Genomic DNA, 17,969 nt, shown 5'->3' with positions numbered 1-17,969 from the left:
CTTTTTGGTTAGTCTCCCCATTCGTCCTTGCGGTTTCCTTCGCCGCTCCGGACAGCGGGGCTATCTGCCGGCCTCGACCTTGGACCCCTGTCCCCTTGGCGAAGGATTGCGAGACCACCTAGGGAGGAACTCGGGGGTAAGGGAAAACGCTGACATCAGTTCTGAGCTTTCCTATTTGTCAAAACTGATGAGCCGCAGTTAGCAGTTCATTTTTTGCGTGTGGAAAGGGGCGCGGGCATTTTCGGGTGTACCCGCGAAGGGAGCCGCGCCCGTGTGCTTTTGTCTCTAGCTACTCCTAGCTGGCAGGCGCTCGGTCTGGCCGAGTGCGGAGGGAGTGACCGTTGAGAGCTACTGCAAGGCGCGTCAGTTTGACTGTTTGGACGCGGTGTCCCTCGCCTCTGTGCAGGCGGTCGGCTAGGCCGGCCGCGGATAGTTGTGGCCGTATACTGACTTTTGTTTGTACCCATCTGTAAATAGCCTGTATAAAAGTTCGTTTCTCACTAAATCGCTTCGCCTGCAAGTCGTATCATCGAGAAGCCTTCAAGCGGTGCATCCAGTTTCTGGAAATCACCGGACCAACACCACCGGCAAACCTTTACTTACACTATGCAGCGAGCTTCTTTGCACGGTCTTTGTTACATTTTTCGAACGATGACATGAAATTGGTATGGCTATTTCTACACAGTGCATTTCCGAAAGGCTCCTTTCTGCCATACTGTACTTTTCACCCAAAAAGCTTTCTATAGAGTCATTTAAATTGCTATGCATAAAGATGTTTGAAGCAGGTGTGTGAGTCCAAACAAAAAAAATGTTTTTATTTTTCCTAATTCTTCAGTATTCCTGATTATCACAACATGGCCATTTATATGTTGGTACAACGTTTTTCGGGCAACACAACTGATGTGTTTGGTACACAATCATCTTGATACATTTCATGTCTGTTGGGTAAAAAAAAAATACGAAATAATAGTTGACTGCATTAGTTTTGACTGAGATAACTAGCATCACACAGCATGCTCTTGAAATTCCTCTAGCTGTCTGTAATTGGCTTCATTATATAGCTTCATACTCGTTTCATGTAAACTCTGCACACTGCTCTTTTCACCGCACATGGCGACATGGCACGCGGAGCCCCGTGGGTATGGGCGAGGAGGATTCGGAGGTCGGTTGCTACTTCCCTGGAATCCAAACACCTGTAAGCCACGGTTAATTTCGGAAAGGCAGCTTTGCCGGCTTCCTTTCGTTTTCTTGTCCATCGTGCGTCGCGTCTCGCGGCGAACCCGACAAACGGGAGGCCATCAACCCCCCTCCCCTTCCCCTCCTGAAGCAGGGAAAAGATCCCGCAAATAGTTTCCTAGAGACGTCCTTTTTTCCGTGGTGTCAACAAGGGGTCAAAGCACAGTCCCAAGCAGTGTGAGGCAACTTTCTCTGCTCATTCTAGAGACGCAAGCCTACACTGCAAAATGAAACCTTGTCTTTCTCTTCGAAATGCAACTTCAATAAACTTTTACAAACTGCAAGTAACATCCTAGAGAGATGCAAGGGTTAAAAGCTGTTAAAAAGCAGCTAGACTAGGCCCAAGCGCCTCTGAAATGGCAGTACACTACAAACGCACTTCAAGCAAAATAAAAAACGTTTACACACACACATATATATATATATATATATATATATATATATATATATATATATATATATATATATATATATATATATATATATATATATATATATATATATATATATATATATATATATATATATATATATATATATATATATATATATTAGAACAAACACAAAAAAAGCAAGTGACATATAGATTAAATGCAATGAAAACAATGAGCATGTATGTTCACTAACAATAGTTTACAGCCCCATGAAAACAAAGATAGGACCCGAGAAAAATAAAGATAAAAAAAACTTAATAGGCATACATGGATGGCACCGGCAGACAACAGAGGCACATAAAATGCAACCTGGCTATATATTAACAAAATACATTTTTAGCTCACTTGGTTTAACACTAACCAAAACTTTGTACTTATTAAGATTGGTCGATAAATTGTGTTCAAGCGTTTGTATTTTATAATTATTTCGAAAATATGGTATATACCAGAGATTGGTGTTTCGGGTGTAGAGACAATTCCAAGCGGTCCTTAAATGTGCAGTACGTATTAAGAAATCTCTATAAGCAGGGGAAGAATGGTAAAAAATCTCAAAATGCGAAAACAAACATATGTTCAAAACGAATTTTGTTATAATTTATAAAATCAGTTCGCGTTAGAGAGCGATAAGGAAGGTTTGCAATGTAGCGGATCATTTTCTTCTGCACAACCTGCATTATTATCCCATTTGTTTTGTTTTTTTGTGGTTGCCCAAACAGAGTTACAATAATTCAAAACGGAACCGTAAAGAACATGATAAATTTGAATTTTCACGTGAGTGGGAAGGAGCCATCGACATCGTGATAGAACACCTGCTACTGAAGAGAGCTTTTTACAAATATTTTCCACATGCCGATCGCAACTGAGATGCGACGAGAAAGTAACTCCAAGGATTTTGTGGCTGTCAACAATTTGAATTTCTTGACCTGCGTATTTAGGAGCGCGTTGTAGTACGACTGGATTGTTCCTTGCACGGAAAATTATCACCATATTCTTTGTAGGATTTCTTTGGAGGCAATTAGAAGAGGACCAGTTCTCTAGTTTCGTAAGGATTACGTTGCACTCTTCAATTAACTTGTTTATGTCGTGACCAGAGATTAGTATACTGCTATCATCGGCGTATATAATAAATTTCGCTTTGTCATAAATATGCACAATGTCATTTATATCGATGTTAAAAAGCATCGTGCCCAGAATGCTGCCTTGAGGCACACCATTTCGTACCGCCAGAAAAGAAGACTGATGATTGTGGATATATAGAGATTGTTTTCGATTTTGCAGGTATGATTTCATGAGGTCTATAGGTGTTTCACTAACTCCGCTTTGAGAAAGTTTATGAGTTAAAATATGGTGCTTTACGGAATCGAAAGCCTTACTAAAATCAATGAAGAGTCCGACAGTGAGAATACCTGCTTCAGTGTTTTGCAGGATACATTCCTTAAGTGACAACAAAGCCGTTTCCGTCGACTTGCCCCTTCGGAAGCCAAATTGAGCCTCAGACAGGATTTGTCTTGCATTAAAAAAGTTCACTACACGGGAAAAGATTACTTTTTCCAAGCCCTTTAAAAGGACTGGAATCACAGATATTGGTGTATAATTGGACACTACATCTTTATCTCTCCCTTTAAACACAACTGTCACTTACTTTCTTCATTTCTTCCGGGTAAACCCCCGTTTCAATTAACAAATTGAAGATATATGCAAGCACAGGTGCAATAAAAGATAGTACATAATTGACTGGTTTTATCTGAATACTGCCAACATCTAAGGCTTTGCTATTATTTAAATTCTTAAAGGTTGTACATACTTCTGTCTCACTGGTGGGCTCCAGGAAAATGCTTTCGAAAGGGCTACAAGATGACGGAACTTCAGGTAAATGCATCATAGGTAAATGGGTAGTTAAAAAAATTGCTTTTGAAATGGTCAGCAAGAGCCTAACAGGATAATTCAGAGCCCTTATAGATTATTCGTTGAGTTGGCGCATTTTTCGTATCGAGACGTAACAAGTTATTTACAACTTTCCAGACAGCGTCTGAATATTTCATTCTAACATCAGAGAACTGTTCTTAATGATACACAATCTTAGCACGCCTAAGCTAAGCATTTAGTTTATTTCTTGTTTTTTTTAAAATAAGATTAGAGATTCTAGAGAGCGATTATTCAAAAAAGCATGGTACAACTTGTTTTTGCGCATTATCATTCTTTTGAGCTCTGGCGTGATCCATGGTTTTCTTATTCGTTTAGACTGCTTATTGTTCTTGAAGGGAAAATGCTTAGAGTATATTTCTACAAAAACCTTGATAAACTCTGAATATGCAGTATTTGAGTCTTTTACATGGAATAACTAGGAGTCCTGTCCAAAACCATTTCAGCTTGTTATCTGGGTACCCCCAACCATTTTTTATTTGCGTGCAACTCCAGCCCTTCTTCACCTTTGCCATTGTAGCCGCTATTGTTTCTCAAGTACCATGCACCATCTTGATAATAGCAGTTCCTAATTCAAGCCTTCTGCAGGGTTTGAAGGACCTATTTAATTAGAAATGAGGAGAACACATGCACAGGGTGGAAAGCACGTGATCTGCCAGAAAACACTGAGGCGGCCCCGAGAAGGGCCTATATTAAGGTTGACAGCGTTTTGTGCCTCTTCACTTGGCAGCGACGACACAGCGTGTGCGGTCCCCATGGTTCTGCCCCAGCAGTCGAAGCAATCCTCGGACACGACCTTCGACAACTGATGTTTTTATTTAAAAAACACAGGGACCAAAGCCGTGCTGCATGCAGTGCGATCGTCATGTGGTTCCATTGACGGCGAACAATCATCCACCTAGCCCGGCTGTTTGGACGGATTCAGGAAACGACTGAAAAGAACAAAAGTAACGAGCAAACAAAGGTGTGCTGCATACAAGCTAGAACGCAAAGAAACGAAGGCGCGCTGCGCTGGGCTAATGCTGTAGCGAGGTCCAATATGTAAACTTTCACGGCTGGCGTAGATTGCTACACAGCGCGAGTAGTCGCTACGGAAATAAACAAAGGCGCACTGGAGCTGGGTAAGTCTGTAGCTACAAGCAGCACGAGTTTTTTGTCTCTACCGCCGATTTCCACACCGCGCGATCGTCACTACTTTTCTTGGACTTGGTGTTGAAGCTGACAGCGATCATAAAGTTAAGGGCGCCGACTGTAGTGGCAGAGGCTTGCCATTGAAAGGAACAAAGCCGTGCTCTTTGTCAACCCGGCAACGAGGCCTAGCGCGAGCTTTAGAGCCGACTTGGAGACAGCGCGAGACGGCGCGCGCTTCTAGCGCTTGCCAACGCAAAGAAACAAAGGCGCGCTGCGCTGGGCTAATGCTGTAGCGAGGTCTAATATATAAATTTTCACGGCTGCTGTCGATTTCGACAAAGCGCGAGAAGTCTCTAAGGAATCTAACAAAGCTGCAGTGCACTGGGTGAATGCTGGATACCTAGGCCAGGCGCGAGTTTCACAATGCGCGAGTCTGAACTTCTGGACTTACCTTTGCAGCTGATAGCAATCCTAAAGGGCAGATTGTAGTGGCAGAATCATCGTGGCCACTTTTATCCTGGACTTGCCACTGCAAAGGAACAAAGGCGCACTGGGGTCGATGCCCCGGCCTCTCGCCACGTGGTATCGGTCCGCGGCAAATAAGGACAGCATCGGCTTGCCAGAAGCATCCAGGAAACGATGCTGCAAAAAAAGTTACGTTACCAGCGCCGCAATTTGGTGAGTTCTGCACGAGAAACCTTGCGAAAACGTTGTTCGACCCTTACCTCGGGGTTGAGAATGTGCACGCCCGACAAGCGCTTCAGCGTAGCTGTCAGACGGCGGTTCAGCTGGCGACGCCGGCTGTCCTCAAACCGCGCCTTATGTGGGCCGTTGTAACGGCGTGGTCAAGCTGAACACCAGCACGACACTAGCCACGTGCTCCTGCAGCAGCAAAACGAGGTCCTGGAATGCGCAAGGCATCTAGGTAAGCGGTACAGCACTTCATGAAGCGAAATTTGAGATAAAATGCTTACCTTTATGTGGCTGGCGATTTCTCGCGGGTCAGCGCCTTATGTAGGTCGTCGTAATGTCGTGGAAGCGAGAACTGTACAGAAATTTCAGCTGGCTGTCGCAGACGAGCGCACCACGCAAAAAAAAAAAGCCATACGTGGACAGCTCCCGAAACTCGCGCGCCGCCGCCTAGGTGGCCTAGGCTCACGAAGGGACTGCCCGCGGACCACGCACGCGCGGCGGACGGACGGACCTAGCGATTCCCTAGGCCCTCTAGGGACAGGCCGAGAGAGGTGCGGCGACCCCACATACGGTTGAGAACGAGGGCGAAGAAAAAAGAACGTCACGCAGACACGCATCCCACCGATCAATCGGCGTTTCCAGCCTACCTACCCGCAAACGCTTCTGTCCCGACGCACACCTATGGAGAAGCTGACAGCTACAAGTGCGGGCCTCGGCAGCGACAGTGAGTACGGGCTTTGCGTGTTTTTTCTCATATCTGTGGCGCTAACATGCGCATCCTGGCCGTGGACTCGCGCTGACCCGGACCCTTCGGCGACGCGTTCGTCTGGCGGCACTCCAAGGCGGAGGAAGGCCTGCTGGACGACGGTGATTTTTTTCTGGGTAAGCAGTAAAATAGCCGTGTCACCCGTCGGGCGAACTCAATCACATATATTGAGCTCCAGCACTATGCATTTGCCCGGATCTCCTAAAGCTATAAGAATCAGTCTGGCCAGTTACACCAATGCAGACACGTTACAATATGATACAGTGTATTGCCACCATTTTGTTAATTATAATTGCAGCAGAAATACAGGACACATATTACATTGTTCAAATGCATAGCCTTCCCTGTTGAAGAAACCAAAGCTAAATGCACCTGACAGCGCTTGTGTTTTGTAGGCACTCATAGCGCATCATTTATATGAATATGGTGGTAAAAGACTGACCTTACAGCAGTGCTCACTTATACATCTCAATCCTGCGTGTCTGTATGCTCTTGAATGTCATATTCAGCAAAGCCTGGATGTGGGCTACTTGGCACGAGTCTTCTACTGTATAGCAGAGTGTCCTGTAAGGCTGTTGAGATCACTGAGAAAGGACATGTTAGCTGAGTCATTTTTTGTTATGCAGGAGACTATGTCTACCCACTGGAGCCATGGCTGCTTGCACCAGTTGCGTGGCATCACAGACCCGACTCAGCAGAAGGCCTGTACACCACGCCACATGCTTTAACACAATTTGTGGCTGAGCGCTGTAATGGTGTGCCGAAGAGCTGCTTCCGGTGCTTTCAAGGGCACCGGATGCACCACTGCCAGTAGGAGTAGACAGTGCGCATCATCACCGCACGTGCTGCACTTCACAGCCTCTGTTTGGAGTCGCCCATATCAGCAGAGGGTGCAGGCGACGCTGCCACTGACCCAGATAACAACGGGCCACCTCTATCTAAATGGTGGCTACATCGTAGAGACAGGATCTCTCCTCACCTGCCTCCTGGGAAGAGCAGTGCGGTGCTGTTACTTTTGGCCTCTCAAGGACGACCCGTCTTCAGAGGCAGGCGTACCGAGGGATGGTGCAGCAACAGTTGCGATGGGAAATCTAGCGTCCAGAGACGACTCACCATGCTGGCGTTGAGAGTCATATGAGCCACTGTTCCCCTGTGGCCACTGTCATTTCCTTGTGTCAGTGCACAACACACATCTGCAAGTGTGTGAGCAACTATGTGATGTGGTTGTGCCCTTGGCCAACCTTTGTGCAGCCAGAAGCGAGCAGTGACAAACAAGTGCCCCCACCGGCTGCCACTTCATTTTCAGTGTGTTTGCCAGTATATCTCCCAGTCTTTCAGCAGCGTGTTGCACACTCTTCCTGAAGGCGGAAAAGGTGTTGAAGCAGCTCGCCCAATTTCTGAAAAGCATCATTTTGAGTTCTATTTTGTCAATGCTTATGTCAGCCCACCGGCCCCTTCTCTGCTATCTCCTTCCAGCTTGATGGAGAGAGAGAGAGAGATAGGGTTTATTGATAGGAAAGGCAGAGAGGTTGGCCTGAAAAATAAATATCTGGCCTGCTACTCTGCTCTGGGGGACGGGAAGAAGAGATAAAAGAAGGTCACGATGGGGGACGATAATGATGGGAGGAGGCAGATGAAAAACTACTTAAAAAAAACAAGGCGCACTTTCTGACATCACAAACGCGAGACAAGGTCCGTGTCGCCCAAAAAGCGTGAGAGCGCTCGCGTTGCCTTTACAGTTCTCAAACTATCTGGCCAAGCGCCGAGGATCAAATCCTCAGAGAGGAGCGATGTGTCCATAGGCTTCAGAGCAGATGCGAGTATGAGTCTTTCACGTGCATACGCTGGACACGCCACTAAAACATGTTCTATAGTCTCTAGCACGCCACATGTGGTACATTCCGGGGAGCTTGATGGAGTGCCTGTGTAATGACCATTACCTGTGGGACGAACATGCAAGAACCAAACGTGTAGTGCTGGAATAAGGCATGAAATATTTGTGATGCTTGTTGGAATCAAAAAGCGGTTCTTTATTCCATCATACATTCAGTAAGCGCGTTAATTTGTTTAGGCACAGCATTTGACACGAGTGTTTCTATTGCAGAAAAGGCAGTGTACATACAAGCGTACTTTGCCTTGATGTACAATTACCATATGGCATTTCTGAGTGCAGTTAAGAAAAAAATTTCTGAGAAATTGAGTTCAAAGTGCATGTTTTCTTTCATACAGAGGCTACCTGTACAATAAATATGGCATAGTACAGTGTACATAATGCATTTTCAGGACTAGAAAACATTTTAGAACATATAAGATGTGTAAATACCAAAGCTAAGCTTTTAGCTTAATGGTATGTGGCTAGGGGTTTCACTCTGTTTTAAAAGCTGTACCTACTGCAAGGAGACCGCTGTACAACAATTCGTAATAAATATTGTAAGGTGCAGTGGCTACAATGACTGCTGAATGACTAGAACATCTTCACTGATAGACACAGATGTGTAAACATCACAGACACATCACCAAGGAGATGGTGCGTGAGTAGAGGTTAGTTTACAATCACAAATCATGCAACACTATTACTGGAAATGCTCTACAGCTCTAAGAATATACAGGCAGCTCCATTATGGGAAATTTTGAGCACTCGGTTATTGCCCCATAACTGACACCCAGCTTGGTTTGCGTAACACAGGGCTATGAAGTCTTGTCCATGATGACCCGAGACGGTGACAATGACTAATGGCCGGACGAGCTCCTTATGCTATCGCATAATATGTGTGACAAGTGCAACTGCTTTCAAGCTACTTTTCGTCTAGGTATTTAATATCCTCGTCATTTTCAACTGGCTGTTCTCGTTCTGACTGGAGCGGCCTGTATACAGGGTGCCTCAGATATAATGGACCATAATTTAAAAAAAAAAACACAAGTGGTCTTCCGACCTGAAAGGAAGTGTATGTTAGAAGCTATGCAAAGTCTTTAAAGCCCTTCAAACACTGCCCTCACCAAACCCAGTTATACCAACATCACTTCGCCTGCTGAGCAAAATACAATAACATATTACACCTCACTGCCCTGTCCTACCTACCTCACTGCCCTGGATCATATGCAATTCAACCGCTGTGTACCAGCCCACACTTAGCTCCATACTTTTCCTTACTTGCAATCCCCCCTCCGCAGCCAACCCCGAGGTGGCGGTGGTGAACGACACGGAGCTGTTCGCGTACGGTGCCAACTTCACCCTGGTGTGCACGGTGAAAGGCAGCCAGCCCCTGCACGCCTGGTGGGAGTGGCGCGAATGCGCCGAGCCCCGCGCCTGCGACAAGCAGAGCCCCAGCGGCGTCTTCTCGAAGCTGTGGCCGGACAGCCTCCACCACAAGAACAGCCCCGGCGACGGCACTCCTCTGATGCACAGCGCAGAGGGAAGGGGACACCTAAACGTGACGCTGCGACTGCGCGCCAAGCAGTCGGGTCTCTACCAATGCGTGGGACTAAACTGGGAGGGAAAAGATAGGAGCATCGCCAAGTTCTACGTCACCGGTGAGAGCACGTTTCGTTTTGCTGGGTGCTAATCTTCCTGCGCCCATGCCCTAGTGCAGTGAAGCTTCCAGACGAACAGACATTGGGCTGCAATTGCGAGTGAGGAAAATCCGAAAACAACGGTGAATTCATTGTCATCATCGCTGAAAAATGTTTCATTCTTGTTTCCAGAATAAGTTACGGTCATCGAATGATAGCAAACACCCTGACACGACTACTAAATTCTTATTTAGATGCCGGATTTGATATCTCAACCTTAACACCATCAGCGCTTATCTCTCTTTTAAAAGCAATCATTTAAATTATCGCGATACATATATCCATGTTGTTTTGTTTTTCATTTTTAAAAGTGTTAGTTGCGACCCATCTGCCAATATGTAAAGAAGGCCAAAGACCACTCAAGCTGCCAACAAGAAGCTTTGACATTGGCCTCTTCCATTTCCTTGTAAATGGACACAAATAAATGAAATGAAGTGCGATCATCATCAGCAGGAGCAGCAGTTTGACTACGCCCACTGCAGTGCAAAGGCCTCTCCCATGTCTCTCCAATTAACCCTGCCCTGTGGCAGCTGTTGCTACCGTATGTCCGCAGACTTCTTAATCTCATCCGGCCACCTAATTTTCTGCCGCTCCCTGCTACGTTTCCTTTCCCTTGCAATCCAGTATTTTACAGTTAAGGACCATCGGTTACCTTGCCTTCGTATTACATGCCCTGCCCAAGTCCATTTCTTCCTCTTGGTTGTTACTGGGGTGTCATAAACTCGTTTTTGATCCCTCACCCACTTTGCCCTATTCCTTTGCAAATGTTTCTTGAAGTTGAGTGATGTGTTGGCTGAGAAATTCGTGCACTGCACAAATTCTGTTCTGTTTCTGCGCAAAACTGCAAAAATGGTTAGGCCCTACATCTGGAGTATCGTGAAAACACACTCTCCCAGAAAAGAAAAGGGATTCTAAACAATACCATATGTAGGACTCCAGGAAATATATGTCTTAAATCCGTGAGAGTCTGGGACGTTCGTTATTGTGTGTTGAAGTGTGTGCAATACTAAACCACATATTTTTGAGAATTGCACGTCATTACACAGAAGGAACACTTTAATGTAGTACTGACTGATTTTTCAGTTTCCAGTGTGCACAATGGTGCATATTCAGCTTAATTTGTAGGATAACCTTGGGACGATGACAGTTTCGTGCTCCAATGTCACGCAGATGCCAAGAACGGCTTAGAGATCATCGCTTCGGATGTAAGACCGTTGGATCAGGACCAAGTGTGGCTTAGTTGCCTGGCCAACCAGTTCAAGTACGAGAACCTGACCTGGCGGTGGAAGGCGAGAGGCTCCCCAGACTACCTCACCCTCCACTCAGGCGGTAAGTACACAAGGAAGAAGCCTCACCTTTGCGCACAAAGTGGAATTGATAAGAGATGAAAGAAGCGAAACCAAATAAAACAGAATAAAATAGGCAGTACAACTCCATCTTGCAGTAGAAAATATAAATAATTTAAAAGGATAAAGGCCTGCATGCACAAAAATTCTGTCGGAGTTGTAGACGTTGTGAGCGAAAAATCACGAGCAGGTGGTGCCCAGCGAGCAACCTTGAAGGCAGGTGCGCCACCTAGATCACGTGACCTTGCGGCGTCCTTACAACCTGCCCTCCGGATAGTGAGCAAACTGCGAACCGTGGCAGGTGGCAGTTAAAGTAATGATTGGTCGCTCGGGAAGAGCTACTTGGGCTGCACAAGACCCAACGCTGGGAGCACCTGCCATCGCAGGTACTCCGTTCAGAGTACCCACGCCTATGTCCACTGGAGCAACTTCTGGTTATCCCTCTCAGTGAAGAAGGAAAAAAAAATTGTGCGAAGTTAATGCATTACTTTAGCATTTTTTAAATCTTGAGCTTTCATATTCATTGCTGTTTATATGCTTGCGCGACTGACTGCGTGCCTCAGTGAAACTAATTTTCTTGGTAGACACTGTGAAAAACTAGAGTGTGTTTTGTGTTTGTGCCATAACGCATGTTTGTGCTGATGCAGATGGTCTGGAGATCAAGGTGTCGTCGACGCCATTCTCCAACAACCTTACTCTCTACTTCAACACTATCGAACGCTACCAGTCTGGCAACTACGAGTGCATCGGCTCCATCCGCGGAGGGAACCGAGACATCCGGAGCGTCAACATCACTGTGCGAGGTATAACGGGGTGTCAGATCTTCCTGATAGTTTGCAGTGCCCGAGGGTCGGTCCTGAAAAAAAATTTTGGCTTTCCTAGACGCTGTACAGCTCTCCAATTTTTTATGAATATCCCAGCATCAGACCTTCCTGCTAGCTTGCAGTGCCCGAGGGTCGGTCCTGAAAAAAAAATTTGGCTTTCCTAGACGCTGTACAGCTCTCCAATTTTTTTATGAATATCCCAGCATCAGACCTTCCTGCAAGCTTGCAGTGCCCGAGGATCGGTCCAGAAAAAAAATTTTTGGCTTTTCTAGACGCTGTACAGCTCTCCAATTTTTTATGAATATGCCGGCGTCAGACCTTCCTGCAAGCTTGCAATGCCCGAGGGTCGGTCCTGAAAAAATTTTTGGCTTTCCTAGACGCTGTACAGCTCTCCAATTTTTTATGAATATCCCTGCGTCAGATCTTCCTGCTAGCTTGCAGTGCCCAAGGGTCGGTCCTGAAAAAATTTTTGGCTTTCCTAGGCGCTGTACAGCTATCCAATTTTTTATGAATATCCCGGCGTCACCACCATCTATGTCGCCAGTGGCGCGTATGCATGACAGAGCTTCTCGTGACTCATTCACTCGTATTGTAGATTCGATCGTGTCCACGAGCTTCGTTTCATTATGAAAAGGGTAAGGAGTATAGGTAGGGCAAACCAAGTTCTCATATATAGTGCCACAAAATATTGTGGGCAATTTACATAAGGAGTAGGGCTCTTCGATAGACAACTTGGAAGTTTTCACTGCTTTCAGTTCAGTGAGTTTGGTGGTGGAGTGCCTTCTTTGATTCAACGTTGCCTTGTCGCCATAGGCGAGCTGTGCGTCCCCGTGATATTAAGACAGTGTATATGACAGACGGCGTAGTCTGCAGAACATTGAGATATGTGAAGAACTGTTTATGCTTGTTTCAGGAGTACCGGCGCAGGGCATGAACAGCACCCAGATCGCTTGGATAAGCGTAGGGATCTCGGTATTCGTCATTTGCATCCTCGTCACCTTGTTCTTCTTCTGCAAGAAATACCGCGCAGTTATGGTGAGTAGAAACAGTTGTGTCCACTCTCGATCGACGAGTGTGCATCAAATGACGGTTGAGTGCTCACCGCTGTGCGCAACTTTTTTTCGCATCACGCAGAAAGAAAAGGAGGAGATGGAGTCATTGAACAAAACTCTCTTCGACAAGAGTCAGGTGGACATGTTCAACCCAGACCTGCCGCTGTGTGAGCAAGTAGAGTTGCTGCCGTACGACCAGCGCTGGGAATTCCCCAGAGATCGCCTCAAGCTGGGTACGCGCACAGCACAAATACGATATTCTGACGCAGTCACTCGTCGCCTCTAGTTTCACGGGCCACCGGAAAAGCAGAGAGTAATGGGAAGAAAGAAACGCCTGCTGCAAAGCGGGTAACTTGATGATTGCACAAGGACACCACCTTGATTATAAATGTTTTTATTATTGCTATTTTCATCCGTAAATGTTGATTCCAATATGCCGTCGAGCAAAGAGAGCCCCACCTGTCTTAACTCTTACGGTAACGAGAACTCCGCCATGGTTAATGCAACACAAAGAATAACCACGTGACAATAACGCGAAGAGGTGAATTTTTTCTCTGCCGACTGCCGTTGTTTAATTGCTCCATCGGAAGTGATGAGAGCCACTTCCAGCTGTCCTGAATACACAACCGGTGCGTGCGATAAGTCCCTGGCCTATCCGAATGATTCGGCGCTGAAATCGGGGGATAGAAAACCTTAGAATACAATTAGTTAGTTTTAGCGATTAAGTCGGTGGTGAAAGAAGGTATATTGTGTTGTGCGGCTAAGGCAATCTAATACAGCCTGCTTCATCACCTGCAGGTAGAACCTTGGGACAGGGTGCTTTCGGCCGTGTTGTCAAGGCTGAAGCCATTGGTCTTGGACCCAGCGGACAACCACTTACGGTGGCTGTGAAAATGCTCAAAGGTGAGCCACTACGTGTTGCGCACAAGTAACAGACATTTATTCTCTTGTGTAAAGTGAAGTCACATTCTCTAATGTGGCTCGCACTTATTGTTCCTAACTTTCTTTCGATCCTCAGAACGAGCCGACATGTCTCAGCGCAAGGCGTTGATGGCCGAGCTCAAGATCCTCATTCATCTCGGTCGCCACTTGAACATTGTGAATATCCTCGGCGCCGTCACCAAGAATGCAGCCAAGGGTGAGGTTCATTCCCACTTTTATGTGCAACTGTAGTGTGTGAGTTTGAACTGCTTAGCAAGAATGATGGGTCAAATATTGGGCAGCTTTGTTGTGAAGTGTAAGTTTCATCGGCTAAAATGTCCTCATTAGCTTGTTGGTAGTTCATAGAGCAATGAAGAATCTTAAATTTGGTGTGAACAACGGGCAGGAAACAAGACATCACTAGGCTCTGACATTGAACATGCGTGAGCTGGTTTAAAGTCGGTACTCTGGGTGTCTCGATAGTCCTTTCCGATTTAGCGTTGCTTGTGTGTTAGTTTAATGTCCAGCAGCTGTACTGCATAAAAGCTGGAAACGTTGACAAAACTAAAGTGCGCTTTGGCAATGCTCAGGCGGGAATGAGTGCGTTCATAAGTGCACTGTTGTGCGTGGTTCTGACAGCACCTGTTCTGCTGCATCCAGGCGGATTGATGGTGATCGTGGATTACTGCAAGTTCGGGAACCTCCGACACTACCTGCTCAGTCACCGTCAGCACTTTATCAACCAGCTGAACCCCGAGACTGGCAAAGTGGATCCGGACATATGCCACAGCCCAAAGTCACCGACGTCGGCGTCGCCCGGCTTCCGGTCGGCTTGTGCTGCCTTTGCCATTTCGAACCCCGTCTGCTGGGGAGGGTTGCGCTGTGGCTTGGACCAGAGTGATTAAGCAGACCGGGTTTACTTTGTGTGCACTGTGTGCACACGCCCCTAATCTTTGGCAGCCTATAATGCAGGCGATTTTTTTAACGTTTGCAGGGTTTTATTGTAACAGTTGTGAGAGATACGTCGGTGCAGTCTGTGCAGGTACATTATAGAGCAAGGCGAACGCTTTTTTCTTGTCGGTCTTGACGTTACAAGCTTGAATCAAATGGCCGACAAAATTCTGATTCCAATTTTCGCTGCAAGAAATGCGTCTTTTACAGCCGAAAAAACAATCAACGTAGCCAGAAAGCTCATAGAGTTGATTTTTATTACGAACAAAACTTGATGAAATTATCTTCACTTCCCCTTTTACGCACAGACGACCCCATTACTCGATAGGGTTTGCTTACCTACCTCCTTTTTGGTGCCGATCGACTGCACCTCCACCACGGCACTCGTTCACGCATAGGAGAGCAATTGTTGCGTGCTAATGACCCTACTGTGATGCTTCGCGTGCATGAAAAAAAAGACCGCCTTGTTGTGATGCTAAGCTGCGCAGCAAAAAAAACAAAAACAAAACAAAGTGCTTGTAAAAGACCAGGATGTTTCAAAGCCCCATTCTGTCGCACTTCGTTGGCATACTGTAGATCTATATTTCATCTCTGAATGAGCTTCAAACTTCAGTCACCAGATGTAGCTGGCCCTAGCGAACATAAAATATAGCAAAAATAAAAAATGGCTTAGAAATATTGGGAGACGAGTTCGTAGCGTTAGTTTCTGCCTTTGTTATAAGCTCATAGTTAAACTTTCCTGCCCTCCTACTGATGGGAACGGCGGTTAGCAGTACGAAGAGCACTATGGGTCTTCGTCCGCTCGTCCGGCGACACGGTGCCGGTTGGGGCAGCAATTCCAACTTCTCAAAGCAAAACTTATTTAAGACGGGATTGAAATACAAGACAGTGATGACAAGGCAGTTTAAAGAAAAGGCTGATAAAAAAGGCTGTTGAAAACGGCCGAGCTTGAGACTCGGCGCGCTCGTCCCAAGGCGTTGTTTCCCACGGGTTTTAACCCCTTCGATAATTGGGCGGAGCTTGAGTAATCTAGCTCTCGCCCAATTTTAACCAACCGCAGTGTAGTGGCACCGTATGTGCAAGTGGGCGGAGCCCAGGGCTCGCCGGTCCGAGCCCAGTGGACCTCGCTCCTCCTGGAACGTGCTGGGCGCGTGACTCCGCGTACGCAGCTCGCTGCATGGGTATTCGATCCACCGATTGCCACGCGTCGGAACAGAAAGGATTAGTGCCGCAGCTCACCCTAAGCGCGGGCGTCACGCCTCGACGTACATTCCTCGATTCCCCCCCCCCCCCCCCCCGGGCATGACCGCTCCTGGTAACAGGTGCGGGGGGGGGGGGGGGGGGGTCCCCTCGGCCTTGTGGGCTTCCACTTAACACTCATTGAATTTAATTTCTTCTCGAAGGAAGCGCACGGACAACATTTGGGCCGTTTGCTTGGCAGTAAGCCTCTTCAGTCTAAATTGTTTTGTTGCGGATTTTTGGGATTTAATATTTGCGGTATTTTTCTGTAAAGAGAATCTAACACGGCTCATGCTTCCGGCTTTGTATCGCTGTTGCGGCTCAGGAGTGCCTTGCGTTTACGAGTTTGAATACTTCCGGGTGCTCCATCAATGGTGTGCTTTGGAGCACCAGTCGAAAGCATAAGCCGTCCACCGTGAAAAGGAGAACTTCACAGGGTGGAGTAGTCCTCATTCAAGGAGTAATTTCCCGTTAGCATCCAATTTATTGTCAACTACAGATTTTTAAAACGATGCACAGCTACCGTTTTGTAGCCGAATGACGTTTTCATGCGTACAATACTATATGGCTACTCTGTTGAACAGAATTGTAATGTGGGCTGCTCCGTGTTGACCTTTGGCAGTATTTTTACTGCATATTATGCCTATGTAGAGTCACTGTCAAAATGGTGGAGATGACTTCCGTGCGGGGCGAACGAGACGAGCTATTTTTACGTAGCGCGTACATCACTAACTCGCTTTCGGGCACAAGTGATGGTTCAAAGTAGAGGGACCAATGAGTTAGCTGACACTTTTTTTCGTCGATCTTGCGAATAATTGTGACAGAGCATTTAATCATAATCGTCAGCCTGACTACGCCCATCGCAAGGCAATTGCCTCTCACATGCCTCCCCATTAAACCCTGTCTTTTGCCAGCTGTGGCCACCGTATGCCTGGAAGCTTCTTAATCTCCTCCGCCCACCTAACCTTCTGCCGCCCCCTGCTGCGCTTGCCTTCTCCTGGAATCCACTCCGTTGCCCTTAAGGGCCAGCTGTTATCTTGCCTTCGCATTACACGACCTGTCCAAGCCCATTTCTTCCTCTTGATTTCGACTACGATGTCATTAATCCGCGTTTGTTCCCTCACCCACTCTCAACCAGCATTTTATTGAAGTCGTTTAACTCTAAACCGACCACCTTCATATTGATTCCGACAGCATATTCCACGTACTGTTTGAGTAACCGGCTCTGCATGACCACTCCCAGCCAACAGAGGCAGCAGCATACACCGACGCTCAACGACGCGGACCTGGCGATGAGTGCTACCTCTTCGAGCCGCGGCAACGACTTCTGCTCCCCGGTGTCGAAGACCGGAAGCAGCACTGACGGCTTCCTTCCGGAGAGCGGCAATCACGCGCCGCTCATGAGTGGCTCCTCTCTGCGGGACCGCGGAAACCTGAGTGACGCGGCGCTCACCACCTGCGACCTGCTCTGCTTCGCCTTCCAGTGCGCCCGCGGAATGGAGTACCTCGCCTCCAGGAAGGTAAGCGCGCACGCAGTTCGGTTCTTATAAAAACTTTACTTGGGGGTGAGCGCTCCGCGATTGGTCGAAGCGTGCTTTTCTGCTAGTCACGAGAGCCAGTGAAAGGTGCCTAGTGCCTCCTGAAGTGAAGGCGTTATTTGAGAGAAAGTGATGCAGAGAAAAATGACACACAAGATTCAAATTGTGTTAAATCTGTAAATCCGCGCACCAGTTACGCCGACATAAAATCTGTCGATCACAGATTGGTCGCACTTACAATTTGAGAGTCACAGACGGCGTCTGTGTCACTTGTCGATGCACACGCGGCACCGTATATGTTTCCCGCATTAACGCCGCCAACCTTGCCTCCAGGATGGTATATAC

The 17,969-nt window shown here is 46.9% G+C and overlaps 1 protein-coding gene across 1 annotated transcript in view; it reads left to right on the top strand.

The window, feature by feature from the left end:
* LOC144129066 (vascular endothelial growth factor receptor 1-like) overlaps window positions 1-17,969 on the top strand; it is a 120,392-nt gene that overhangs the window by 95,131 nt on the left and 7,292 nt on the right. Inside the window, exons 4-12 of the mRNA XM_077662954.1 lie at window positions 9,355-9,714; window positions 10,924-11,082; window positions 11,747-11,902; window positions 12,837-12,958; window positions 13,058-13,208; window positions 13,774-13,878; window positions 13,994-14,113; window positions 14,557-14,722; window positions 17,330-17,606. Coding sequence (XP_077519080.1) covers window positions 9,355-9,714; window positions 10,924-11,082; window positions 11,747-11,902; window positions 12,837-12,958; window positions 13,058-13,208; window positions 13,774-13,878; window positions 13,994-14,113; window positions 14,557-14,722; window positions 17,330-17,606 — 1,616 coding nt within the window. The remainder of the gene's footprint in view (window positions 1-9,354; window positions 9,715-10,923; window positions 11,083-11,746; window positions 11,903-12,836; window positions 12,959-13,057; window positions 13,209-13,773; window positions 13,879-13,993; window positions 14,114-14,556; window positions 14,723-17,329; window positions 17,607-17,969) is intronic.

Source organism: Amblyomma americanum, chromosome 4, assembly GCF_052857255.1.
Source record: "Amblyomma americanum isolate KBUSLIRL-KWMA chromosome 4, ASM5285725v1, whole genome shotgun sequence".
Lineage (NCBI taxonomy): Eukaryota > Metazoa > Arthropoda > Arachnida > Ixodida > Ixodidae > Amblyomma > Amblyomma americanum.
Note: the sequence above shows the minus strand (reverse complement) of the source record. Positions and strands in the feature narration are given on the sequence as shown.